Here is a 26,897-nt window from a genome sequence, read left to right as displayed (position 1 = left end):
CGGGAGACAAGTAAGTCCTTTTAGACACCTGCAGGTGGAGAGTCCATTCGTCGCTGTGCGTGCAGCGATGTTCGAATGGAGGTCTGAACTCTCCTTCCTGCAAGAGGATATTTATTAAGAGAAACAGAGTGGGGGTTGAGAGTTGACAGGTTTGGTGAACCCCCGGCCTCTGGTAAGATCAGAGCAGGGGGTGTTTTACGATATTGTGGGAAACAGAACAACTTTGATTGCTTCCTCTGCAGCTGGTCAATCAAGCAGAGAATGCAACCACTTTATTTTACTGCGTTGGGAGAGCAAGACAAGATTGGTTAATCATTATAGTCTACATTCCAACATAATCCTATGATAAAGATAACCTGGAAAACCCTAACAGTGGCCTTTGATGTTGCTAAAACTTTAAATAAAAGTTGAACAAGTCATTTGTATTGAATCTGTCTTTCTTTTATATAGCATTATCATTTGTGAGATTAAAATGATCTGTTTTACTTCAATTATCAATGGCACAATTTACCCCATTGTATTTTCTCTAATGGCACAACTTACCCCATACCTGGGGCAAGTTGTGCCACAAAAACCACTTTTTTTTTTTAAGCTGTATTTCTCAAACAGTTTGTTTAAGATCCAAAATAATTGTTCCCAGGGATGCACAACATCCTAAACTATATGTAGATATCTTAGTTCAGTGGTTCTTAGCCTTTTTCCTTGTTCGCACCCCATTCAATTCACCAACCAGTTCTCGCACCCCCTTCCAGAATTGATAAAAAGCAATACTGATATCATAATCCTAATGTGTAAGTAACAAAACCATCATGTATTTAATTCTTTATTTACGTAACTGACAACAAAATAATGCATTGCGGGATTACAAAAATCAAGATTATTTTCATACTAGGAAGAAAAAAAACAAAACATTGTGCTTGTACTGGGCGGCTCGGTGGCGCACTGGGTAGCACGTCCGCCTCACAGTTAGGAGGGTGCGGGTTCGATTCCACCTCCGGCCCTCCCTGTGTGGAGTTTGCATGTTCTCCCCGGGCCCGCGTGGGTTTTCTCCGGGCACTCCGGTTTCCTCCCACATTCCAAAAACATGCTTGGTAGGCCGATTGAAGACTCCAAATTGTCCCTAGGTGTGAGTGTGAGTGCGATTGGTTGTCTGTCTCTGTGTGCCCTGCGATTGGCTGGCAACCAGTTCAGGGTGTCCCCCGCCTACTGCCCGATGACGGCTGGGATAGGCTCCAGCACGCCCGCGACCCCCGTGGGGACTAAGCGGTTCAGAAAATGGATGGATGGATGGATGTGCTTGTACTATGCATGGTGTGTTGTGAATTATTATGGCTGAGCGCCAAACTCAGTGACTTTGTTGCTGTTGCTTTCCATTTATGATGGCATCAAATCTTGGTGTCTTGGTGCTGAGTGCCACTCATGTCGTGTTGAGGATCCAGCCGATTTCTGCTCTTGGTTTTGATGTGAAGCAGACAGGAAAATCCAGTCTCGCAGAGGTAAGTAGTCACGAAAGGCACAAGCACAGTGAGAGCCTTCTTTGCCAGTGCAGGATACGTTTCCAACTGAGAAGCCCAGAAGTGCTTCAAGTGACCATCGGCAAACTCCATTTGGATTCCACAATTGTTTCTCAGTTCGATGAGATCTTCCTTGATGTTGCTATCATCATCAACATCTTCCATATTCTGCTTAACATCTTCCATATTCTGCTTAAAAGGGTGCCGGATCCAGTCGCCACAGGGTTGTAGCTCTCCACACGAGAAGTAGTCATCAAATGAGGTGCACAGTATCTGCAGATGTTTTTTGATACAAAATCTGGATGTAGGGAAGCATCCTCTGTGACTGTTTCTTCAAGGGAAGGAACATTTGCCAAGTTCCCTTTCTTTACACGCCTAATCCACAAAACAAATTTGTCTTTGAATGTAGCCAACTTCTCACTTGCAATCAAAATGTTCGTCCCTCTTCCTTGTAGTGAGCGATTGAGCTCATTGAGTGCTGTGAACACATCAGCCAAATAGGCAAGCATTTGCACAAATTCAGGATCGTCAAAATATCCAGCCAGTTCTTGTCCCAGTCCGTGGAGAAACTGCTGAATTTCTTCTCGCAATTCAAACATACGAGATAGCACACCCCCACGTGACAACCACCTCATTTCGGTATGGTACAACAGCACAGTGTGTTCCTGACCCACTTCCTCACAAAATGACTGAAACAGTCGATGATTCAGAGCACGACCACGAATCATATTCACAATCTTCACACAAATCTCCAAAGTCTTTTTCAGGTCTGGGGGCAATGTTTTTGCTGCAAAAGCCTGCCGATGAAGAAAGCAGTGGGTAATCTTCAGGTCAAGGATTTCTTTTCTCATCAATGCAGCAAACCCTGAACGATTGCCCAGCATGGCTGGTGCACCATCAGTACATATCAAACCAATCCTGTCAAGATGAAGTTGGTATCTTGTGAAGAATTCTTTTATCATACTGAACACATCTATGGCTTTCGATGTTGTCTTCAGTGAGTGACAGAAAACTTTCTTTCACTTTATTGTTCTTCACGTACCGGACTAATACCAATAGCTGACAACAATTTGACACATCTGTTGACTCATCCACTTGTAGGCTAATCTTTACTGGACTGGCCTTGATGTCAACAACAACTTGCTCCAGGATATCATCAGTCATATCGACGATTCGGTTATGGATTACATCATTTGATAAAGACACTTGTTGCAGTTTTCTCCCAGCTCAGTGGCCTAGTGGTAGAGTGTCTGCTCTGAGACTGGAAGGTTCTGGGTTCAAACCCCGGCCGGGTCATACCAAAGACTATAAAAATGGGACCCATTGCCTCCCTGCTTGGCACTCGGCATTAAGGGTTGGAATTGGGGGGTTAGATCACCAAATGATTCCCGAGCGCGGCACCGCTGCTGCTCACTGCTCCCCTCTCCCCCAGGGGATGGAACAAAATCACACTTGGATGGGTTAAATGCAGAGGACAAATTTCACCCCACCCAGATGTATGTGTGACGATCATTGGGACTTTAACTTTAACTTTAGCTTCCTGACCGAGAACAGTCTTTGCCATTTCAAGGGCACATGGCTTGATCAATTCCTCGGCAATTGTATGGGGCTTCTTTGACTTAGCAACCAGGTATGTAACTTGATAAGAAGCATGTGGTAAAGGTTTCGCTGTTGGTGAAAATCCATGTGTCAGCAAAGTGCCGGCACGATCAACCCTAGCTCTTTTGACTCGTAATGTTGCAATATCATTCCCTCCATCCTTGCCACCATGTCTATTCTTAAAATGTTCATCGAGCTTTGATGGCTTCAAATTTGCGTTGGAGAACATGGTGCTGCATAGGATACACTGTGGACGTTGTGTACCATCCTTCTCAGTAACACACGTGAAGCCATACGTCATAGTCATCATTCCACCTTTGTTTTTTGGACATACTGAAGATAAACCTGGAAAACAAGAATTTTGTTATTATTTTTTGTTTTTTATGTGCAAAAGGGAGACAAAAGGCAAAGCTTAATTATTATAGCATGGCATTCTAATTATGAGAAAAGCGTATTACTACTAAATATACAGCACGAGGCAGTACACATACATACCTTCTTAGGTCTACCTCGGCTGATGACTGAAGAGAAACTAACAGTGTGAAGCCAAAGCAGGCTTATGCAGTGAGTGACACGTACTAGACACGTTGTGATCAATGTTTTCTGAGTAACTGTGTTCTGAAGCATACCTGTCAAAATCATGTTAGCTTCCCAAGTTTTTATTGTGTATTGTTATTCGTTTAACAGTACTTAACTTTATTACTTAAAAAATAAATAAAAACTACATAAAATACAAATAACAAATAAATAAAAATTATTATATATATTATATATTAAATAATTATTATAATAATAATTGTTTTACTTTACAGCTATAAGGCTTAATTAGCATTATCCCTAATGTCAATTAACACAATGACTTCTTGATTTCCAGAATTTTTCCCTTTTTTCGGATACCCGACCATGATCCCCGAAAAATTGTAAATTTCCCCCAGGGTATCCTCGCACCCCCTAGGAAGCATTCTCGCACCCCTAAATTGGCACTACTTACCCCACTCTCCCCAACGAGCAAGCAGAGGAAAAAATGGGAGAGCGGAGCGCGGGGGGAGGGGTCTCTCGGAAATTGCGCTGCAAAGTGCAAACGATCAGAGGGAGTCAAGGGTGTGAGATGGCCAGAAAAGGAATAGGCTGTGCGTCATGTGGGAGCTCGCAGGGAAAATGAAAAAAAAAAAGCGTGTGAAAAGTGGATTTGCTGTGAGGATGAACAATGGATGAACGAAGAAGAAATCAACACAGCGGGGGAGTTGCACAAACCGACTGAGTTCTACCCACCGTCGTGCATGACGTCACCTAACTGCAAATCATTTGGGTACTTCCTGCGGAAACTCAGGCGAGCAAGTGCTCCTCCGGCCGTCACGACTACATTCTACCGTGGCAGCATTGAGAGCGTCCTCTCCAGTTGTATCACTGTCTGGGGTGGTAGCTGCACTGAATACAACATGAAGGCCCTGCAGCGCATAGTGAACACGGCTGGTATGATTATTGGTGCTTCACTCCCCTCCCTGAAGGGCATTTACGCCTCCCATCTCGCCCGCAAGTCGGCCACGATTGTGAGTGATATGAGTCACCCTGCTCACTCTTTGTTTGATCTTCTGCCCTCTGGGAAGAGGTACAGGAGCCTGCGCTCCCGCACCGCCAGACTCACCAACAGCTTCATTCTCCAGGCTGAACTCTCTTCCCCCTTCTGCGTAGCGTCCTGTACTTATTTATTGTGGTATTTGTTTATTTATTATTTATTCATCACTCTTATTTATTCATTGATTGTGCCTTCTTGTTTTATTTTTCTTGTGTTGTTTACTTGTATGTACATTGTGAACTGTCTTGTCACTGTCACGGTCGGGTGGAGCATGGAGCAGGACGACCAAGTGCAGCTTGGACCAGGGTTTATTGAAGCAACTCAAAAGGCAAACTGACATGACTTAACAAACAATAACTTGACTGACCGGGACGTGAAACAAGAAGACAGCAGGACATGACGCCATCAAGACAGTATGACAACACCGAACGACAGCAACCAAAACCAAAACCAAAACCAAAGCCAAAACCAAAACCAATGATCCGACAGGGAGTGAGGGGCAGACAGGACTTTTATACACGACAGGTAACGAGAGGCAGGTGGGAACAATCACACTGATCATGGGCACACAGGAGGGGAGGGGCGAGCACACAGACAGAAACCAAGACAACAGACACATAGTAGAGCAGTTGGGGACGAGACGTGACAGAACCCCCCCCACAAGGGACGTCTCCCGACGTCCCAAAAAAAAAAAACTAGGGGAACCAAACCGCACCGCACTCGGGCGGCGACTTGGGGAACCAAACCGCACCGCATTCGGGCGGCGACTTGGGGAACCGAACCGCACCGCACTCGGGCGGCGACTTGGGGAACCGAACCGCACCGCACTCGGGCGGCGACTTGGGGAACCGAACCGCACTCGGGCGGCGACTTGGGGAACCGAACCGCACCGTACTCGGGCGGCGACTTGGGGAACCGAACCGCACTCGGGCGGCGACTTGGGGAACCGAACCGCACTCGGGCGGCGACTTGGGGAACCGAACCGCACCGCACTCGGACGGCGACTTGGGGAACCGAACCGCACCGCACTCGGGCGGCGACTTGGGGAACCGAACCGCACCGCACTCGGGCGGCGACCTGGGGAACCGAACCGCACTCGGGCGGCGACTTGGGGAACCGAACCGCTCTCGGGCGGCGACTTCGGGGAACAGAACCGCGCTCGGGCGGCGACCTAGGGGACAGAACCGCACTCCGGCGGCGACTTCGGGGACAGAACCGCACTCGGGCAGCGACTTCGGGGACAGAACCGCACTCGGGCGGCGACTGCGGGGACAGATCCGCACTCGGGCGGCGACTGCGGGGACAGATCCGCACTCTGGCGGCGACTGCGGGGACAGATCCGCACTCTGGCGGCGACTGCGGGGACAGATCCGCACTCTGGCAGTGACTTCGGGGACAGAACCGCACTCGGGCGGCGACTGCGGGGACAGATCCGCACTCTGGCGGTGACCTAGGGGACAGAACCGCACTCCGGCGGCGCCCTAGGGGACAGAGCCGCACTCTGGCGGTGACCTAGGGGACAGAGCCGCACTCTGGCGGTGACTTGGGGAACAGAACCGCACTCGGGCGGCGACTTCGGGGAACAGAACCGCGTTCGGGCAGCGACTTGGGGAACACAACCACACACGGGCGGCGACTTGGGGAAACAGAACCGCACTCCGCGGAAACTCGGGGAAACACAACCGCACTGGGGCGGCGACTTGGGAAGTCTGTATCGCGATCGGTGGCCACTCACAAAGTCCTTACAGTGATCGGCGACATTCGGAAGGCGGGGCTGTGCGCGGCGGCAAGAGCCATCACGCGCCGCAGCAGTGGGAGTGGAGCCAGGGATGATCGCGGGTCCAACGCCGCTGGCTTGGATGTCTGGCGACGTTCGCGGGTCCTGCGACGCTGGGGTGGAGCCCGATGGCGGCCGTGAGTCTGATGGCGCCGGGAGGCACTCCAACGGCGGCCGTGGGTCCGGCGCCGGGAGGCACTCCAACGGCGGCCGTGGGTCCGGCGTCGCGGCACCAGAGTCCGATCGCGGCCGCAAAGCCGCTGGCGCCAGAAGCACTCCGATGGCGGCCGCGGGTCCGGCGTCGCGGCAGCGAAGTCCGACGACGGTCGCAGAGGCGATGGTGCCGGGAGGAACTCCGATGGCGGCCGTGAGTCCGGCGTCGCTGGAGCAAGATCCGATGGCAGCTGCAAGCCCATGGCGCTGGAACAAGCTCGGACGACGATCGGGCGTCGCAGCGGGAGCTGGTGGTGGAGGGGGGTCCAAGCGCTGGTCCTTGTGATGGTCGGATCATTCTGTCACGGTCGGGTGGAGCATGGAGCAGGACGACCAAGTGCAGCTTGGACCAGGGTTTATTGAAGCAACTCAAAAGGCAAACTGACATGACTTAACAAACAATAACTTGACTGACCGGGACGTGAAACAAGAAGACAGCAGGACATGACGCCATCAAGACAGTACGACAACACCGAACGACAGCAACCAAAACCAAAACCAAAACCAAAACCAAAACCAATGATCCGACAGGGAGTGAGGGGCAGACAGGACTTTTATACACGACAGGTAACGAGAGGCAGGTGGGAACAATCACACTGATCATGGGCACACAGGAGGGGAGGGGCGAGCACACAGACAGAAACCAAGACAACAGACACATAGTGGAGCAGTTGGGGACGAGACGTGACAGTCACCGTGGGATAGTGGGAACGTAATTTCGAACTCTTTGTGTGTCTTGGCATGTGAAGAAATTGACAATAAAGCAGACTTTGACTTTGAATACATGTTCTGCAATGGATTCCATAATGTCTTCCACCAGGTTCCTTTCTTGTCTTATGGAAAACAATGTGAAAATGTTTCTGCTCTTGTTGTCTATCAGAGTGAGAATGAAACTTTATAGCACAGGTGTCAAACTCAAGGCTAGATACGGCCCGCCACATCATTTTGTGTGGCCCGCGAAGACAAATTGTGCATCAAATTCGTGTCATTACTAAAATTGCAAATTGTCTTCACTTTTAAAAATATCTTGCAAATGAATAGCAGCAGTTATTGGGGGGGGGGGGTCACTGCCCTGCGGGGGCACCTTCACCGAGCACACAAAGCAAATTTCAAACAATAATAATGTGGCTCGAGAAAACACCGTTGGCATTTAAGATTACCAGCGCCGTGAGGTGCTTGGCCGAGCAGCCAAAGCAAAATGAAACCTCTGTGAAAGGAGAAGAAAGGCCATAATGGAGGCTCATTTGTTATTGTGCCCAATGTCAGGCGCAGAGCAGGGAGAGGACTCGAATGCAGAGATTCCAAAGTTCAACAAGGTGTTTATTGTCTCCACTGATGGTCGAACAAAAAACGCCTCACGAGGAGGGAAAAAAGGGGAAACTAAGGCGCCTCGAACCGAGGGAGAAAAAGGAGAAATCAAAGCGCCTCGAACCGAGGGAAATACAAAAACAAGATAGCGATGTAACCAAGTTAACATCGGTGAGCAAAGACGTTCAAACAAGGTTTTCTACGTGGACTCAAGGGTTTCGTGATCGCTAGTGTTCTCAGCAAGGCAAGACGCACTGGCACTGGATACGGGGAAAGACGCGGGTTATATGGACACAGGAGGGGAACACAGGTGAAGACAGTTGGTCATTGACGCAGGTGCACACACTTGGAATCAGGGGATCACGTGACCGGACGCACAGGGGAAGGACACACTGACTGGAACGAGAGGAAATCACACAATAAAACAGGAAATGATCCGGACGACACATGACAGCATGACACCCGGCATGCTATTGCCTGACCTATCGTCTCCTTCGCAAGTCACATCTCGTCAAATACCGTATTGGCCCCAATATAAAACGACCCTGATTATATTGACTGGCTCACCCATATCATCAATCATGTCTGGATTACCGACCACCCCCCAGAAGACTGGACCAGAGGCATCATTCTCCCCTTCAGGACTAATAAGGGCGATAAAATGTAACAAATCTGTAACAACTACAGAGGCATTATGCGTCTCTCTATCCCAGGAAAGATCTTCACCCGCATACTTCTCACCCGGGCCCTCCCGGGCATTAGAAGCAAAAGACAGGCGGGCTTCATGCCAAACCGCTCCGCAACAGACCAAATCTCTGCCCTCCGCCTCATCATCGAGAAGGTACACGAGTTCCGCCAAGACAGACACCTCTATATTGCCTTTCTTGATCTCAAGGCGGCTTTTGACACTGTGGACCACACCTGTCTCTGGAAGATTCTCACCATCCTCGGAGCACCAAGGAAAATTACTACCCTCTTTCAAAAGCTCTACAGTGAGGCCGAAAGCTGTGTGCGTGTCAATGGTACCAACTCCACCTAGTTCTCAATCAACAGCGGTGTGAGACAGGGATGTGTAGCTGCACCAGACCTTTTTAACTGTATCATTGACCATTTGATGGATATGTGCGCGTATTCCAGGGGTTAAACTAGGCAGTTATAGCCTCACTGATCTGGAATACACAGATGACACTACGCTATTTTGCTCCACCCCTGATCAGTTGAAAGAAGCCTTGGAAATCTACCAAGAGGAAGCCAACAAGCTGGGTCTGAAGGTCAGCTGGCCCAAAACTAAACTGATGCACATAGGAGGCCCATCCCCTCCGCCGCTGCATATCAATGGAGAAGAAGTCCACTTTGTAACATCCTTTACCTACCTTGGCTCAGTGGCCTAGTAGTAGAGTGTCCGCCCTGAGACTGGAAGGTTGTGGGTTCAAACCCCGGCCTGGTCATACCAAAGACTATAAAAATGGGACCCATTGCCTCCCTGCTTGGCACTCAGCATTAAGGGTTGGAATTGGGGGGTTAGATCACCAAATGATTCCCGAGCGCGGCACCGCTGCTGCTCACTGCTCCCCTCTCCCCCAGGGGATGGATTAAAATCAAATGGGGATGGGTTAAATGCAGAGGACAAATTTCACCACACCCAGATGTGTGTGTGACGATGATCATTGGGACTTTAACTTTAACTTTGACTTTGGCTCCATAATCACCAGCAATGGCAACATGCTACCAGAAATAAATCGGAGACGTGCTCTGGCAGCCACTACCATGAAAACACTCTGGAAACCACTGTGGAGACATCACTCCATATCAAGAGAGACCAAACTAAGGATATATAACTCCTCGGTCTTGTCCATCCTCCTTTACGGAGCAGAAACCTGGCCTCTCAACAAGACCCAGGCTGCCAGAATCGATGGCTTTACACTAGAGCACTGCGCACTATAGAGGGGATAAAATGGACAGATAAAGTCCCCAACTCTGTGCTGTGGGAACACACCCACCAGCCCCCAGCATCCCACCTGGTAGCACAACCAGCTCAGTGGCCTAGTGGTAGAGTGTACGCCCTGAGACTGGAAGGTTGTGGGTTCAAACATTTCAAACACGGCCGGGTCAAACCAAAGACTATAAAAATGGGACCCATTGCCTCCCTGCTTGGCACTCAGCATTAAGGGTTGGAATTGGGGGGTTAGATCACCAAATGATTCCCGAGCGCGGCACCACTGCTGCTCACTGCTCCCCTCTCCCCTAGGGGATGGATCAAAATCACACGGGGATGGGTTAAATGCAGAGGACAAATTTCACCACACCCAGATGTGTGTACATGGGTGAGTCTTTGGGTGTGTGAATGTGATTCTTGTGTGTATGATTATTGTATGAAGCGTGTGAAGGGTGTGTGGGGTTGTGTGTGGGTGTATGGTGTGTGGTTCTGCAACAGACAGAAATACAGCACGTAAGTCAACGCTCAACTTCTGACATCACACAACACCAGTAGACGGCACTCAATACATACAACTGTGCGTAATGGTTCCGCTATACTAAATAACCATAAATGAAATACTCTCGGCAACACACCAAAAATAAGTAATCGAGAAAACAAAATACATTTCCTGGCGACCGTTAGTCGCCGTGCCGCTGCGTAACGGCTACTCGTACGATGCGAGGAAAACATAAAGGAGCGCGCCGAAGCTATCGATCAAACGGCGCACACACGAAACAAACCGCGATCAGACAAACGGCACAGCAGTCGACAGTAGTAACAATGAAACGTATATACTCACTTTGTGGCAGGTGGCACCACTGCCCAGTCCTCCTCAGCATAGACATCGGGAGACGGCTACCTCGGGCCCGGCACGGGAACCAAACGGGTCTCTTCCGGACGACTTTGAGCAGGATGCCGGTCAGATTGCAACGCCTCGCCAGCCGGAGTAGAACCAGGCTGCGTACGTTGCAACGGCAGCCGAGGAGGAGCCTGGCCACAGGCTGCGGCTGATGACGAGACCGGGCCCACAGCCACCGCCTACGGGTTGAAGAAGCAGAGGACCGAGAGGCAAGGGCACGGGCTGGAGTCGAAGAGCGGTTCTGGAGCAGGGACTCGCGACCGGTGGTAGGGGGCAAGCAAACCGCTCCCAAACGGATCCCTGCTAGGCAGTCACCCCCTTTTCAAGCACTCACTTCTCCGACCCCTCCCACCACACCGCGCTCAGAGCCACCAGCAATCTGACAGGACACGGACCGCAGCCCTGCCGGCACCAAACTGTCCACCCACCCATACCCGCGTCCCCTCTGTGCTGGTGGTTGGATCCTCAATGGTACGCCACGTTTCCCTCCCCAAAGCTGAGAACCACCCATTCTCCGGAGCCAAGGTCCTCGACATCAAAGTCAAAGTCAAAGTCAAAGTCAGCTTTATTGTCAATTTCTCCATATGCCAAAGACACACAAAGAAACCGAAATTTCGTTCCCCCCTATCCCACGGTGATAAGACATGGCCCACAACAGACAAACAAGTAAACAAGTATAACAACAGCGTGGTGAATAAATAATGACTAAATAACACAATAAATAAATAAATAAATAAATAAATAAATAAATAAATAAATAAATAAATAAGAGGAGCAAAAAGGAGCAAGTGCGCGTACAGCAGACATTCCAGAAAATAGCGCAACAGTGCCGCACGCTACGCAGAAGGGGGTAGCGAGTTCAGGGTCCTAACAGCCTGGTGAAAGAAGCTGTTGGCGAGTCTGGTGGTGCGGGAGCGCAGGCTCCTGTACCTCTTCCCAGAGGGCAGAAGGTCAAACAAAGAGTGAGCCGGGTGACTCACATCTCTGGCAATCGAGGTTGCCTTGCGGGCGAGATGGGAGGTGTAAATGTCTTTCAGGGAGGGGAGCGAAGCACCAATAATCTTACCAGCCGTATTCACTATGCGCTGCAGGGCCTTCAAGTTCTGTTCAGTGCAGTTACCACCCCAGACAGCGATGCAACTGGTGAGGACGCTCTCAATGGTGCCATGGTAGAATGTAGACAGGACTGCCTGAGGAGCACATGCACGCCTGAGCTTCCGCAGGAAGTACAGGCGGCGCTGAGCTTTCTTTGCCAGTGACGAGGTGTTTGCGGACCAGGAGAGGTCCTCACTGATGTGCACCCCCAGGAACTTGGTGCAGCTCACCCTCTCCACCCCAGCAGGTGTTTTGTGTGACCCTTCCGGAAGTCAACAACAATTTCCTTGGTCTTGTCGACGTTCAGCAGGAGGTTGTTGTCCCTGCACCACGTGGTCAGAAGGTCAACTTCCGACCTGTACCGAGTCTCGTCGCCCTTCGTGATGAGACCCACCAGAGTCGTGTCGTCAGCAAACTTCACTATGCGGTTGTCGCTGTAGGTCGCAGTGCAGTCATGCGTCAGCAGGGTGAAGAGCAGTGGACTGAGCACGCAGCCCTGGGGGGCCCCCGTGCTCAGCGTGATGCTGGCGGAGATTTTGTCGCCAACACGCACCACCTGAGGCCTCTGACAGAGGAAGTCCAGTATCCAGTTGCAGAGGGAGGTACTGAGGCCCAGCTCGTCGAGTTTGCAGATGAGTCGCTGCGACACAATGGTGTTGAAGGCAGAGCTGAAGTCCACAAACAGCAACCTCACATATGAGTCCTTTCTCTCCAGGTGGGTGAGGGCCGAGTGGAGGGCAGAGCAGATGCCATCCTCAGAGGACCGCTTGGCACGGTACGCGAACTGCAAAGGGTCAATGGTGGGGGGGAGAACGGATTTGATGTGCTCCATGACAAGCCGCTCAAAGCACTTCATGATGATGGGCGTTAGTGCCACGGGGCGGTAGTCATTGAAGCAGGACGGTGCAGGTTTCTTCGGCACAGGAACGATGGTGGCAGCCTTGAAACACGAGGGGACGATGGCCTGCTGCAGGGAAACGTTAAAGATGTCCGTGAAGACACCCGACAGCTCCCCAGCGCAGTCCTTCAGCGCTCGACCCGGGATGTTGTCAGGGCCTGCCGCCTTACGGGTGTCAATAGTGGCAAGCGCCCTCCTCACACCGTCGGCAGAGAGGCGCAGGGGCTGCTCGTGTGGGGGGGGGGAGTGTTCTTCAGCGGGCAAGTGCTGTTCTGGGCGTCGAAGCGAGCAAAGAAGCGGTTCAGATCGTTCAGCAGACGGACGTCGCCCTCACAGCTCCTCGGCGCGGGCTTGTAGTCCGTGATGGTCTGAATGCCCCGCCAAAGGCTACGTGCGTCTTTGCTGTCCTTGAAGTGGGTGGAGACCTTGCACGAGAACGCCTTCTTCGCTTCTTTGATGCCTCGGGACAGGTCGGCCCTCGCTGTCCTCAAGCCAGCCTCATCCCCCGCTCTGAAAGCCTTGTCCCTGGCCCTCAGCAGTCTGAGGACAGCCCCTGTCAGCCACGGCTTCCAGTTCGCTCGAGTGACGACGGATTTCGAGCAAGTCACATCATCGATGCACTTCGTGATGTAAGAGGTAACAGAGTCAGTATACTCCTCTATGTCCGTCCGATCGTTGTAGGTGGCTGCCTGCTTAAACAAGTCCCAGTCAGTGGTGTCAAAGCAGTCACGAAGTGCATCGGAGGCACCCTCAGGCCACACCCGAACCCGCCTCCGAACCGGCCTGGATGCCTTCACCAATTGTCTGTATGCGGGCAAAAGCAAAACGGTGAGATGGTCAGAAAGCCCAAGATGGGGGAGGGGGGTGGCTTTGAAAGCTCCCTTTTGCGCAGAGTAGACCAGGTCCAGGAAGCTGTCTCCACGTGTCGGAAAAGTAACATGCTGGTGAAGCCTCGGGAAAACAGACTTCAGGTTGGCATGATTGAAGTCTCCAGCGAAGATGGTGAAACCGTCAGGGTGCGCTGTCTGCTGTTCACTGACAGCCTGGTACAGTTCACCAAGCGCCGCGATCCTGTCGCCTTCGATGTTGGTAGGCGGGATGTATACCGCGACTAGCAGAATCGCGGTAAATTCCCTCGGCAGGTAAAAAGGACGGCACTTGATGATCACAAACTCCGCAAGTGGGGAGCAGTGCTTACATACCACCACAGAGTCCCGGCACCATTCCTCTCGGATGTAGACGCATATTCCACCTCCTCGCGACTTTCCCCCTCGTACAATGGCCCGGTCCGCCCGATAGCACGCTAGCCGCTCCAGATGCACGGCAGAGTCCGGAATGTTGTCAGTCAACCAGGTCTCGGTGAACACGAGCACACAGCAGTTCCGCACCGTCTGGTTTGTAGACCTCAGCAGGCGAACGTAATCCATTTTGTTGTCCAGCGATCGAACATTCGCCAGAAGAATGGAGGGCACCGCCAGGTGCGCTGGGTTGGCCGCCAGCCTGGCCCGGACGCCTCCGCGCTTGCCCCTCTTCTGCCTCCTCGCACACCGTTTCCGACGGCTCCCAACCGGGGGAGGAATAGCGGGCGAGGTCGGCGACGTTTCAGGACGTAGCAGTCCAAGCGCCTTTAATGTCGCCGCTTCAAAGTCCAGAACGCCACAAAACCCACTTCTGCCGATGTCGAGCAGAACCTGCCTGCTGTACTTGTAGCACGATAAAGCACGACGAGACGAACACATAAGACTGTCGGACGAACACTCATTAGACGAACAAATCACCATACTGACGGGACAGAGAGTGGCCGCTGCGTGTGCACGCGCCGCCATCTTGTTTAACTACCTGCATCCCCCAACTGACAGCTCACAGTCCACAAATCTCCACTGTCATCATACACATCGGGACCAATGACATCAAACTCCAGCAGTCAGAGATTCTCACACAACATTTTCACACACTCATCTCCACCGTTTCTGCAACCGGTAAGGCCTTCATTATCTCCGGCCCCTTTCCATCTCCACAACTCACCGACACCCAGTTCAGTCGGATCCGTGATCTACACATCTGGCTCTAGGCCCATTGCACCACCAACAAGATCCCCTATACCAATAACTTCACAACCTTCTGGAAACAGCACGATCTTTCTGCAAGGGACGGTTTACACCTCAACCAGGCGGGGGCACGGCTGCTCTCCATCTCTATGGAGCTCACTCTAGAATCCCTGGACTGGCTCCATGAGTCGTGACGCGAGGATAGTCCAATCCATTCTCTCCCTCACAACAACAGTTCACCTCCCCTCAGACCTCGGACTAACCAAGATTCCCCCGCTCCCCCACACGCTAGTCCTCACACCAGGCCCCTTTACTCCATCCCCCCACCTTCACCAATGGAAAAACCACACCACTGTCACACACTACCTTCCCACTGAAAAAAAATCATGTCCACATTTCTTTTAGAGTATCCGCCTCTGTCTATCGATCTCAGGCACAATTAACCAATCATAATAACCTCATAAATATCCCACTAAACCCTAGCCCAAAACTACATGCCTCTGGAGCTCGCCCTCAGCCCATCACGCAATCTCATTCCAGTCAAACAGATGCCGGCACCCAATCTAGCACCCAAAATAACGTACAAATGACAAAACGCAAAAATAAGAATCACATCAAATAAATTCAAACCATATCCCAATTAAGCAATATTAAAGGTTATAAAATACGCCACCTCAATGCAAGAAGCATCACATCAAAGCTTGATGAAATAAAAATACTCACTGAACAAGGCAAACCACATCTTCTCATCATTACAGAATCGTGGCTTTCTCCTATCACACCAGACTCGTTTATCTCCATAGACAATTATCAACTACACAGCCAAATAAACCAGGTGGTGGTATTCTATTACTAGTAAATAAATCATATGCACACACAGTAACCCCAATCACAACAGAAACTGAAACAATGCAACTGGTCATCAGCTTTACCAACCAACATGCAATCACAGTTATTGCCAGTTACAGGCCGCCAAAACACAAACCCCACAGATTATATTAAAAATCTATCGAATATTATAAAAAATATAAAAACAAAGGAATATAGCTTAATTGGCGACCTGAACTCATACTACAAAGACAAATCATCCAAACCTCTAAAAAGCATGGCAGAAAAAGTAGGACTCCACCAACTGATAAAAGAACCAACTAGAATATGTCACACTCGCAGCTCTATTCTCGATCTCATCTTCACCAATCGACCCCAATCACAACAGAAACTGAAACAATGCAACTGGTCATCAGCTTTACCAACCAACATGCAATCACAGTTATTGCCAGTTACAGGCCGCCAAACACAAACCTGTTGAGTTACATGGTGGATAGGAGGGTAAAAGATGGTGCGTGAGTATGTATTGGATTTGGCCCAGACGAATTGGCTAAGATAAAATTCCAAATTTCAAAGCTTGACATGGAGGACCTGAAGAAGGAGGCCTGAGTAGGGGTTACTTAAAAGTTAGTTCTTCAAAATTAACTATTGTTAAATTGGTGAAGGGGAATTTGTTGGTTGAACCAGTAAACCTCCATTCCCGTTCCAAATTTCACCAGAAGATGGTGCCAAAGTCGGATTGACCTAACATAGTAAATTAATAGTTTAAAAAGTCATTGATTAGATGAAGACTTGTTCTGAGGTACAACAACACACAATTTGGGATTATGTTATATTATTTTGTTTTGCTATAATATACTTTGAAACTGCTTGAATATTTTAATTTGCTAACTAGGGAAGCCCATGCTCATCGTTAGGTAATGAGAAGGAGACATGTTAATCACAGTTAGAGTAAGCTGCAATATATTTTATTTTATTTTATTCTGCTTTGCAATATTGTATAGTTAGTAGCAACTTGAGCAGCACTGATGTTTCATTTACACATGAATGTATTAACAGTTGAGTAAAGACAAGGGGCTGACAGTGGTACCGTGGGTGGAAGACTGCAATCCCACGCTTGAGCTTGACCTAGAGGTCACCAGCTTGTCAAAATACGTTTTGAAGATGCTTGAGTGTTTTAACTTGCTAACTAAGAGAATCCACGATCATAGTTATGATTATGTGTTGACTATTGTGAAAGTATGTGTTATGTGCCTTGCGAAAGTATTCGGCCCCCTTGAACCTTTCAACATTTCGCCACATTTCAGGCTTCAAACATAAAGATATAAAATTTAAATTTTTTGCGAAGAATCAACACAATCGTGAAGTGGAACGAAATTTATTGGATAATTTAAACTTTTTTAACAAATAAAAAAGTGAAAAGTGGGGCGTGCAATATTATTCGGCCCCTTTAATTTCAGTGCAGCAAACTCACTCCAGAAGTTCAGTGAGGATCTTTGAATGATCCAATGTTGTCCTAAATGACTGATGATGATAAATAGAATGCACCTATGTGTAATCAAGTCTCCGTATAAATGCACCTGCTCTTTGATAGTCTCAGGGTTCTGTTTAAAGAGAGAGAACCATGAAGACAAAGGAACACACCAGGCAGGTCCGAGATACTGTTGTGGAGAGGTTTAAAGCCGGATTTGGATACAAAAAGATTTCCCAAGCTTTAAACATCTCAAGGAGCACTGTGCAAGCAATTATATTGAAATGGAAGGAGTATCAGACCACTGCAAATCTCCCAAGACCCGGCTGTCCCTCCAAACTTTCATCTCAAACAAGGAGAAGACTGATCAGAGATGCAGCCAAGAGGCCCATGATCACTCTGGATGAACTGCAGATAACTAAAGCTGAGGTGGGAGAGTCTGTCCATAGGACAACAATCAGTCGTGCACTGCACAAATCTGGCCTTTATGGAAGAGTGGCAAGAAGAAAGCCATTTCTCAAAGATATCCATAAAAAGTCTCGTTTAAAGTTTGCCACAAGCCACCTGGGAGACACACCAAACATGTGGAAGAAGGTGCTCTGGTCAGATGAATCCAAAATCGAACTTTTTGGCTACAATGCAAAATGATATGTTTGGCGTTAAAGCAACACAGCTCATCATGCTGAACACACCATCCTCACTGTCAAACATGGTGGTGGCAGCATCATGGTTTGGGCCTGCTTTTCTTCAGCAGGGACAGGGAAGATGGCTAAAATTGATGGGAAGATGGATGGAGCCAAATATCAAAACTTTTTGAAAAAAATCCTGTCAGAACAACTTATAGAACATCTTGAAACAAACAACCTTCTCAACAACTCACAATTTGGCTTCCGATCAGCTCGTTCAACACTATCTGCACAGCTACTACTCACAGAATATATACCGTATTTGCCGGTGTATAAGTCGACTCGGTGTATAAGTCGACCCCCTAAAATTCAACGGAAATTTACGATTTTATGATATATCCTTTGTATAAGTCGAGCTCAATTGTTGCATTATATTAAACTTCAAAATTCAATCAGAAATATGCGAAATTTATTGACGAAATGTGTTCAAATTCCGGGAGGTCGGGCGCATGCGCAGTGGCCGGAAATAGCTCCAGCCGAGCGGATCGGCTGTTTATAAGCACCGCAGAGGAGATCGCGGAGCCTCATTCGACTTCCAGCGGCCGGCGAGCTCGCGCACGCCGCCCGGCACCACCAGGAGGCCGGAAATAGCTCCAAGCCGAGCGGATCGGCACTTTATAAGCACCGCGGAGGAGATCGCGGAGCCTCATTCGACTTCCAGCGGCCAGCACACTCGCGCACGCCGCCCGGCACCACCGGGAGGCCGTGCACACGCGCCAAGTGGCCGGAAATAGCTCCCGCCGAGCGGATCGGCTCTTTATAAGCACCGCGGAGGAGATCGCAGAGCCTCATTCGACTTCCATCGGCTGGTTCCCCATGTCGGCCACCGCAAGTGAAAATTCGGCTTCTTACCCTGGAAGTCTGGCCAAGTTTGGCAAATATTTTCAAAGTGCGAACGACTCAACCGCCGTAAAGTGTCCGCCTCGGCTGGTTCCCCGTGTCGGCCACCACAAGTGAAAATTCGGCCTCTTCCCCTGGAAGTCCGGCCAAGTTTGGCGAATATTTTGCTGAGGATGCGTGTTAATGCGACGAACGCTTTATAATGATTCAGTTTCTCGCTGTTTGATGAGCCTGACGGACGCACACCCACGCACAATGAGATGCATGAGAAACGGCCTTGGTTACCATCACATTTGAAGCGATGAATACGAAGTTAAATTTTATGACTCGGTGTATAAGTCGAGGTCGATTTTTTTCGGTCGATTTTGGATCGAAAAAGGTCGACCAATACACCGGCAAATACGGTACGCACTTCTCTTAATAAAGGCCACATCTCAGGAGCAGTCTTTGTGGATTTCCGTAAAGCCTTTGACACAGTTAATCACCAAATAGTCCATAACAAACTAGCTTTCTTTCATCTCTCCCCCTCAGTTCTAACTATGCTCTCTTCATACCTCTCGGATAGAATCCAGGTTGTTAATATTGGTCAGGCCACATCTACTCCATTACCATCTCCCATTGGTGTTCCCCAGGGCAGCATACTGGGCCCATTATTATTCATTATGTACATCAATGACATGCCCAACATATGCAAACAAACTCAAATCATATTATATGCTGACGACACAGTTATTTTCACCTCAGATCCGAACATCGAAACCATAAACTCCAAACTTACTTCTGATCTCGAGCTCCTACATGACTGGCTAAAAGTAAACCATCTGACGATCAATATAAAAAAAACTGAAATAATGTATTTCCACTCCCCTAGGAAAAACATCTCCATAACTGTCCCCATTACTCTATCCGATCAAACTCTAGTAGTCACAGACACATATAAATATCTTGGAGTGCACTTAGACTCCCACCTCATCTACAAAAAACATGTTAACACTCTCACTAATAAGCTCAAACAGAGAATATATGTCTATAACAACATCAGGCCCTATCTCACCCATAATGTCTCAAATATTTATCTACATTCTATCATACTGTCTAACTTATCATACCGTCTTCCCATTTGGTCTCTCGCCACAAAAGAAACTCTGGATCCCATAGCCAGACTATACAATAGAGCATACAAAATACATGGCAGACTATCAATCTGGACCCATCACTGCACATCACTTGCACGCTCCAATGCACCAACCTTCCAGAATTACACAATCCTCATGGCAATAAAACTCTTCTATCAACTACACACAAATTCTCTCCCACTTATAGTTAATTCACTCATCCCAGGCCGTAATGAAAGACAGGCCCGCATCACGCGCTCAGTTACACAGGACCTCATCTGAACCCCAGCATACAAAAACAATTTTGGTCTCAACTCTTTTATCCGCACATCTATTTTGATCTGGAATAAGATACCCCTTCAAATCAGATCAGCCACCTCTATTACGCAATTTAAACGGCTATACACATATTTTCTAATAACAAACCAAACTTGCACCCATTAACAATAACGTATATATTGTATTGAAATGTATGTAATGTTATAGGAACCTGCTGTAAAACAGTTCTTGAACTGAGTCAGGCCAGTCCATGAAACTTTGATGTTACATGTCGACCTTTCCTTTAAATAAACTGAAACTGAAACTGTGTCAAAGACGCACAGAATCACAGCAACACACTCAGTCAATACCAGCAACTTTTAACTTACCGCTGCGCACAAGCTCCAACAACAGCCATAAGCTGAAGTAACTCACGCGAGACTTAAGGCGCGGCTGTCCAAAAATGTATAATGTCTAGACCCCGAATGTAAGACGACTTCCACTTTTTCAGTCTTATTTCAATGCAAAAAACACCGTCTTATATTCGGGCCAATACGGTACTGTTGAATTTTGTTCACAATTTAGGAAGCGCACTATCCGTGCTTCACGGCAAAAGCCAGAGCCTGTTATCCAATTTACTCCCTGCGTGTTCGTTTTCTTTTGCAATGTAAGGAAAAGACTGATACCGAAACAAAATTTGACGTACACAAGTTGGTTGAGTTCAGTCACAATTCTTGTTAAGAAAGGTCTGTTTTCAGGTAAGTACAATACAGCGCGAGCGCTGGGCCTTTCGTGCGACCATGCTCAAGAGCAGAAAGTCTCCATTCAGAAAAGGCAATGTTCAAGGTTCTTTGGTCAGCTTATATTCAGTTGCACATGCCGGTATGGGCCGAGTTTGATGGGTGATGAGTCTTTGGGGTGGGGCAAGTTCGCAGGAGAGTTTGGGTGCTGGTTCGGTGAGAGCTGGTCTCGTGGGGTTGGGTGGTGATTATGGGCGATTTGATGTGTGCGGCGGTTGTTGTTTTCCTTTTCGTCTTTCGGCCTTGGCGATCATCTATGGCCGGGTTCTTGGCTGTTTCCCTCTGGCACCTGCTGGTTTTATCTCCAAGTGACCTTCCTCTAAACATTCTCCTCCATTCTTGCACATACACTGTCCCACCTCGTCCATTCATCATCCTTCCACTTTTGTTGTTCTGTACCAGTGGTTCTTAACCTGGGTTCGATCGAACCCTAGGAGTTCGGTGAGTCGGTCTCAGGGGTTCGACAGAGCTTCCACTGAGGAGATCCGAACAAACCTGATTTATTGTGTAAATTCTGATTTACCAGTATGTAATTTGTTGTGAGTTCATGCATTGTATTGGTTTTGTTCTTTGAACAAGGTGATGTTCATGCATGGCTCATGTTGTGCACCAGTAAAAAACATCTGTCTAGAATAATTTTTTTTTTTTAAAAAATCACTAACGAGGGCGTCGGTGAATGCGCATTTAAAACTGGTGGGGTTTGGTACCTCCAACAAGGTTAAGAACCACCGTTCTGTACGGACTTATGTGAAGTTTTGTGTGACATCATCAATTCGTTAATGTTCCCTGACTATGCAAAGTTCTTACTCACCACTTACCATGCATTTGTTTGTTTGTTCTTTTGACACTCCATGTACTTGTTTGCCTTGTCACATTCTTAGTTTAATTATGCTTCCGACCGTATTTTTCATTATTAGTCAAAACATTTTCTTTCTGTCCAGAACATTCAATAGTAATCCAAAGCTGGCGTCTAGCAATAGTCAAAATACGACGTCACATCAAAACATAAGATATAATCAAGTACAAAACATTCTTAGACACCTTGGGCTGTGTCCGTGAATTAGAATAACATCAGGCATGCATTAAACAGTTCATTAAAGGGTCGTTATGCTATTCAGGCAATATATTAACAAACATTTGTTATTTCAAAGTGCACAAAAATATACTATATCAGATCATGAAGTTATAAAAACTATGTCATCACCATATATAAAAATGTCTAGTTATGTCTTTTTTATTGGTTTTGTGTGCAGGTATAATTATATGCTTAAAATGTTTCTTTTATTGATTTAATATGTGAATATACTTGTCTGCTTATGTACTTTATTCAATGAGGTTTGAGCAAATCTGTTTTTGTAGCTAGGCAGGACTTTTTGTATTTCGACCCCATTCCTTCACTCTAGGCAGGACTTTTTGTATTTCGACCCCATTCCTTCAGTACATTAAATAAGATGTTGACGCTCGTGAAAATGGAGGCCAGATAAACAAAGTAGGTTTTTAACCGCATGACTTCCAAACATGTCATTATGCTGGACACATGATATGCAAACGAGATAATACCTTGGCTGTTCTAGTGCATTCTTCTGTTCAGAAAAAAACAGAACAAAATTGGAGGATGTTCTCAAAGAGAAAGAAATGTACGTGTGTTTGTTTGTGTGTGTGTGTATGTGTGTGTGGGGGGGTAGTCAAACGAGGCTGCAAATAGACGCGTAGCTTCTCACGGGTCATATTGTTTGTTTGTTGGCTTCAGTTTCAGATTTACATATTCGAAGACTATAATGGAAGAATTTTAACAGCAAAACTTTGATGGCCATTTCCTGCAACGTATCGTGACTGGAAGAGCAATTAAATGCCCGTCCAGGAAAGTGCATCAGCACCTGATGCCACTCATTGCACAACATAGTTGTGTTCAACTGAACAGGAGCTGATTTCAGGAAGGAAATGGACCTGAGGGTACTATAACAGATTGGTAGTCACCACAGGAACCACTCAGACTTGTAAGTGAGGCTCATTTACAATTTATGCTAGCATGATAGCTTCTACGCTACATCTACCATGGTGACCCAAGTTAAGGCATTTTACTATTCACTATGGATTTATTCATTATCTCCTGAATTAACCAGCCAGTCTATCAATGATCACGTTAACTATGTCTGAATTTTCATCACATCTAGTTTTTGATGAACTTAGCAGTTGAGATGTAAATTACGACTGATGTGCCATCTCCCTTGGAGGCAATTTGCCTCATGTAACGTCTTACTTGTTTGTTTGTTTTTGGTGGGAGACGACCAACGCTTCACAAAGAGAAGGCAGCTAATATCATTTGAGTCTTGTTTTCTCAATGGCCCGTCACCTCGGTCATTTGACATGAGAGGATTTGTTTACTTGTTTGTTATTTTATGAGATGAGTCTTCTCGATTGCGGCGATGGGGTAAATCACAAGACGAGGAGGCGAACACAAAACATGTCTCTTGACTCCCTACACAAAAGTGACTGTTTACACAACAAGGTAGTCTATTTCAAACCGTTCATGTTTTTCATCCCTTTGAACACGGAAACATGTCAATTCCTTCCCCTTCCTAATTAAAGCTGCTCAATTTTTCTATTTTCCAAATTGGAGCCCTTCGCATTCATCAACACCCAAAAAGGTAGCTCGTTGTTTCAAAGAGGTTGCTGAGTCACCCCACTCCTTTAGACATGAAATCATCATTACTTGAGTCCTGTGAGATTTCATCCATCCATCCATCCATTTTCTGAACCGCTTAGTCCCCACGGGGGTCGCGGGCGTGCTGGAGCCTATCCCAGCCGTCATCGGGCAGTAGGCGGGGGACACCCTGAACCGGTTGCCAGCCAATCGCAGGGCACACAGAGACAAACAACCATTCGCACTCGCACTCACACCTAGGGACAATTTGGAGTGATCAATCGGCCTACCAAGCATGTTTTTGGGATGTGGGAGGAAACCGGAGTGCCCGGAGAAAACCCACGCGGGCTCGGGGAGAACATACAAACTCCGCACAGGGAGGGCCGGAGGTGGAATCGAACCCGCACCCTCCTAACTGTGAGGCGGACGTGCTACCCACTGCGCCACCGAGCCGCCTCCTGTGAGATTTTTCCACTCTAATTGATGTGTCTTGTCTCGGCCGAACATGCGCATCCCGGAGATTTATTTTGGATGCAAAGCACCAGGGGGCGCTGAAAGCCACATTGACTCCCATGCATTGCGCAATCATTGAACCGGTGACACTTTCTGGATTCTCTCTTGGATTCTCGCATACATTCAATCAAAATCTAAGTAATTTCTACAAATTCACTTCTTCAAATCTTATATTTGGATACACTGGGTGGATCGCTAGTGCAAGTGCAGCAAACGTGTCCAAGTTGTGTTTTCCTTCGCCCCAGGCCCATAGGATGGATTCAAGTGATTTGGGCTATTGCAACAAGTTGTACACAAAACACTCTCACGTAAGTGAAGAAAAACTCAAATCGGGATTTGAGGTTGGGAAGGTTATGGGGGGCGGGACTGTGACACCTCCTCCACCGGATGACGTCACCCGATTCTCTCAAACGAGGGATTATTTGTTGGAGCGCAAACAGCACGGCAATGCACGCTCACGGTCGGTAGTCGAAAGTGAGTCAGCCCGCCGGGAGTCAAAGAGGAGAATCATATATCTGTGCGCTATCACAGAATTCAACTGAACACGCCACAGCCTGGAGGCGACTTTTTAAGGGCGAGATTATACCCCACATCGGACTTTTTTTTTTTTTTTCCTTTTTCCACCCCTCGTCTCCCTTCCCATTGACGAGAACCTGCTGTCGCCCCTGGAACATTTCAGAGCGACCATGGCCGGAGAAGACCCCCTTGCGAGTCGACAAGACTGCATCAAAGCGCTGCTTTTGCTTCTCGCCTCGACACTTTTACCGCACGGTAAGGGAAATTCCGAATTATAGTTTTGTCCATTAGCAGTTTCAATAACACCTTGACCACCTGTCACGGCGGTGAGACGAAGCGGAAGTCCAACCTGGTTGCCCTCACACAGCCATTTTTAGATCTAAACATTGGTTGGAATATGAATTAAGACGACTTTGCTTACCTACCATGGTGGCGTGCTTGTGAATTTCATATTCTCGTCGCGTTTTCAGTCTCGTTTCGCTCACTTGAGCCTGAGTTTCGGTGAGTGACGTCGTGGCTGTTTTAAGGTGTGGCTCCGCGCGGCTGCAAGATGTCTGCTTGCAGGTGATTGACAGCTGCGTCCGCTCACGACATTGACACACACGCACACGCACACACACTTTTATGACCTGGTAGCCTTGGCCCAAAACCACTCATCTCCCTTTGCCATGCTTGCTTTTTTCCCCAGTACACATCAACCTCTGTTGGTTCCACTTGACTTACAGACCCTGCAAACGTGCTCTTAATGTACTCGAGAGAATAGCAAAGTGGAAGCCAATTTGTTCTTTATTTGCTTAGGTCCAACTTTTTCCCACTCCTTTTCTCTCATAACATTGAGTCTCATTCACCAAGCAATTGATTTGACATCCTTTCCCATGACGTCTACGGTAAACCCTCACCTACTCGCGGATTTGCGTTTATTGCACCCATCCATTTATTTATTTATTACACATTCCTTTCTGTCTATAACACCCGAGAATTAGGCGAAAGCGTAGTAGGTGTAAATCGAAGCTAGCGTTGGCCACGGATACCAAGTACTGATGATACTAGTACTTTATATATGTAAAATTTACCCCAAAACAATGACTGATGATTTTACAGGACAACCTCTATATACCACGATTCTTCAGAAATGCGTGCGCTACTGTGTTAAGGTTCGGCGATTGACTTTGCCAGTCCAAGGCCTTCTGCTTCACCCCTTGATGAAACATTAGCTAGCATACTAGCTTAAATAATAGGCCAGCAAAAACTGAGACCAAGCGCTGTATACCCAAATGAAATAAAATTGCAGTCTGTGTGTGTGGCCCACTGTACAGTATATACAAATACGTCCTCTGAGCAGTTTGCTTGTTCCTCAGTGTGACTATCTAAAAACCCCCCCGACAAATTTTGGTGACATTCACTGAAAGGGGCCGTCATGCGCATGAATGAGGCTCCCGTAGATGGGCGTGATGCCGACGTCCATCTCGGAAAATGCCTATTTTTCCTCTGGAGTCGGTCGAGAAAGAACAGGTGTCGGGCCGATCGCCCGGAGTGATGCAGTCAGTAGAGTGAGCATCCGTGGCATGCGGCTAACTTATTAGCATATGAATGCGAGCGCCGTGAAAACCAGTTGAACTTCCTCTGCGCCTGGGCTGTTTGTTTTGTGCAGTAATTAGGGCAACTATGTTGCACCCACCGCGGCGGCCTGCCACGGCCCGCTGCAGCCAAACACTATTTTCCAAATGTTCAGCGTTGCCCGTGCGTTCACACTGGTGACTTAGTCATGCTTTTAATGTTCACTTTGATTGCGCAGAGCATGGAGTATTCTAGTGGTGGTGGTTGTGGGGGCGGGGGGCGCAAAACAAAAGCTTTTCCATATTTATGAGTGGAGCGCAATGCAAGGCTTAAGCGGTACGGACAGAAACATTCCTTTTGGCTTTTCTTGCATTTAAATCATTTGATTTGTGCATCTTGAGATGACATAGTTCTCATACCTGTTGTGGGGCCTTGACTGCAAGCACTCCGGCGCCCAGCCTTACTTTCCGCGCGGCCGAGTCGAGCCGAGTGGCTTTTACCCGTTTTAGAAAGTTTCATGCTGAATTGAAATTGAGCTGATGCATTTTTAATTAAGGCCGACTTGTGCTGTTAAATCCTCACTGCATGTCAGAAAGTACTACATTGACTTACACGGGTGTCGGGTTTTTTGAAATTGTGAGCTGTAAGGCCCTCACGTGTGAACAAGTAGAACCCAATGCAATACAAAAGTAGTAGGCTTGATGAAGTTTATAACAGCTTGCGTGACATTTAAGTAGTGGCATCACAATACCATAATTTCAGTAGCCAGTACCAATACCTGTGATTCACCACGATTCTTGTTAC

The 26,897-nt window shown here is 47.9% G+C and overlaps 3 protein-coding genes across 14 annotated transcripts in view; 1 reads left to right on the top strand and 2 right to left on the bottom strand.

Annotated features, from left to right (window-relative positions):
• Positions 1–25,085, bottom strand: part of g6fl (g6f-like) — a 48,271-nt gene extending 23,186 nt beyond the window's left edge. For 5 of the 9 annotated variants that reach the window (XM_049731614.2, XM_049731616.2, XM_049731619.2 and 2 more), the window contains exon 1: positions 24,958–25,076. Coding sequence is in view for 1 of the 9 variants with exons in the window: in XM_049731620.2 (XP_049587577.1) it covers positions 24,958–24,964 (7 nt within the window). In the remaining 8 variants the exon portion in view is untranslated. Of the gene's footprint in view, positions 1–24,957 lie in introns of all 9 variants that reach the window. The other 4 variants (XM_049731615.2, XM_049731618.2, XM_049731621.2 and 1 more) reach the window with 3 other exon arrangements.
• LOC125975703 (probable RNA-directed DNA polymerase from transposon X-element) lies at positions 16–23,588 on the bottom strand. 4 transcript variants are annotated; one of them, XM_049731611.2, is made up of 3 exons: positions 10,765–23,588; positions 3,360–3,458; positions 16–2,086 (listed from the first exon to the last, which is right to left on the bottom strand). In XM_049731611.2, the coding sequence occupies exon 1, from the start codon at positions 14,641–14,643 to the stop codon at positions 13,015–13,017; it is 1,629 nt and encodes a 542-aa protein (XP_049587568.1). In that variant the 5' UTR covers positions 14,644–23,588; the 3' UTR covers positions 16–2,086; positions 3,360–3,458; positions 10,765–13,014. The 4 variants fall into 3 exon arrangements, with proteins under 4 accessions (XP_049587568.1, XP_049587566.1, XP_068507989.1 ...); XM_049731609.2 differs by having other exon boundaries at positions 16–3,458; XM_049731608.2 differs by lacking the exons at positions 16–2,086; positions 3,360–3,458 and adding an exon at positions 4,439–9,360 and having other exon boundaries at positions 9,680–23,588.
• Positions 24,086–26,897, top strand: part of si:ch73-22o12.1 (poliovirus receptor) — a 79,031-nt gene continuing 76,219 nt past the window's right edge. Inside the window, exon 1 of the mRNA XM_049731578.2 lies at positions 24,086–24,791. Within this exon, the coding sequence (XP_049587535.1) occupies positions 24,707–24,791 (85 nt within the window). The 5' untranslated portion in view covers positions 24,086–24,706. The remainder of the gene's footprint in view (positions 24,792–26,897) is intronic.

Source organism: Syngnathus scovelli, chromosome 9 (assembly GCF_024217435.2).
Source record: "Syngnathus scovelli strain Florida chromosome 9, RoL_Ssco_1.2, whole genome shotgun sequence".
In the NCBI taxonomy this organism is placed as follows: Eukaryota; Metazoa; Chordata; class Actinopteri; order Syngnathiformes; family Syngnathidae; genus Syngnathus; species Syngnathus scovelli.
The sequence above is the reverse complement of the archived record's forward strand: the minus strand, read 5'-3'. Positions and strand labels throughout refer to the sequence as shown.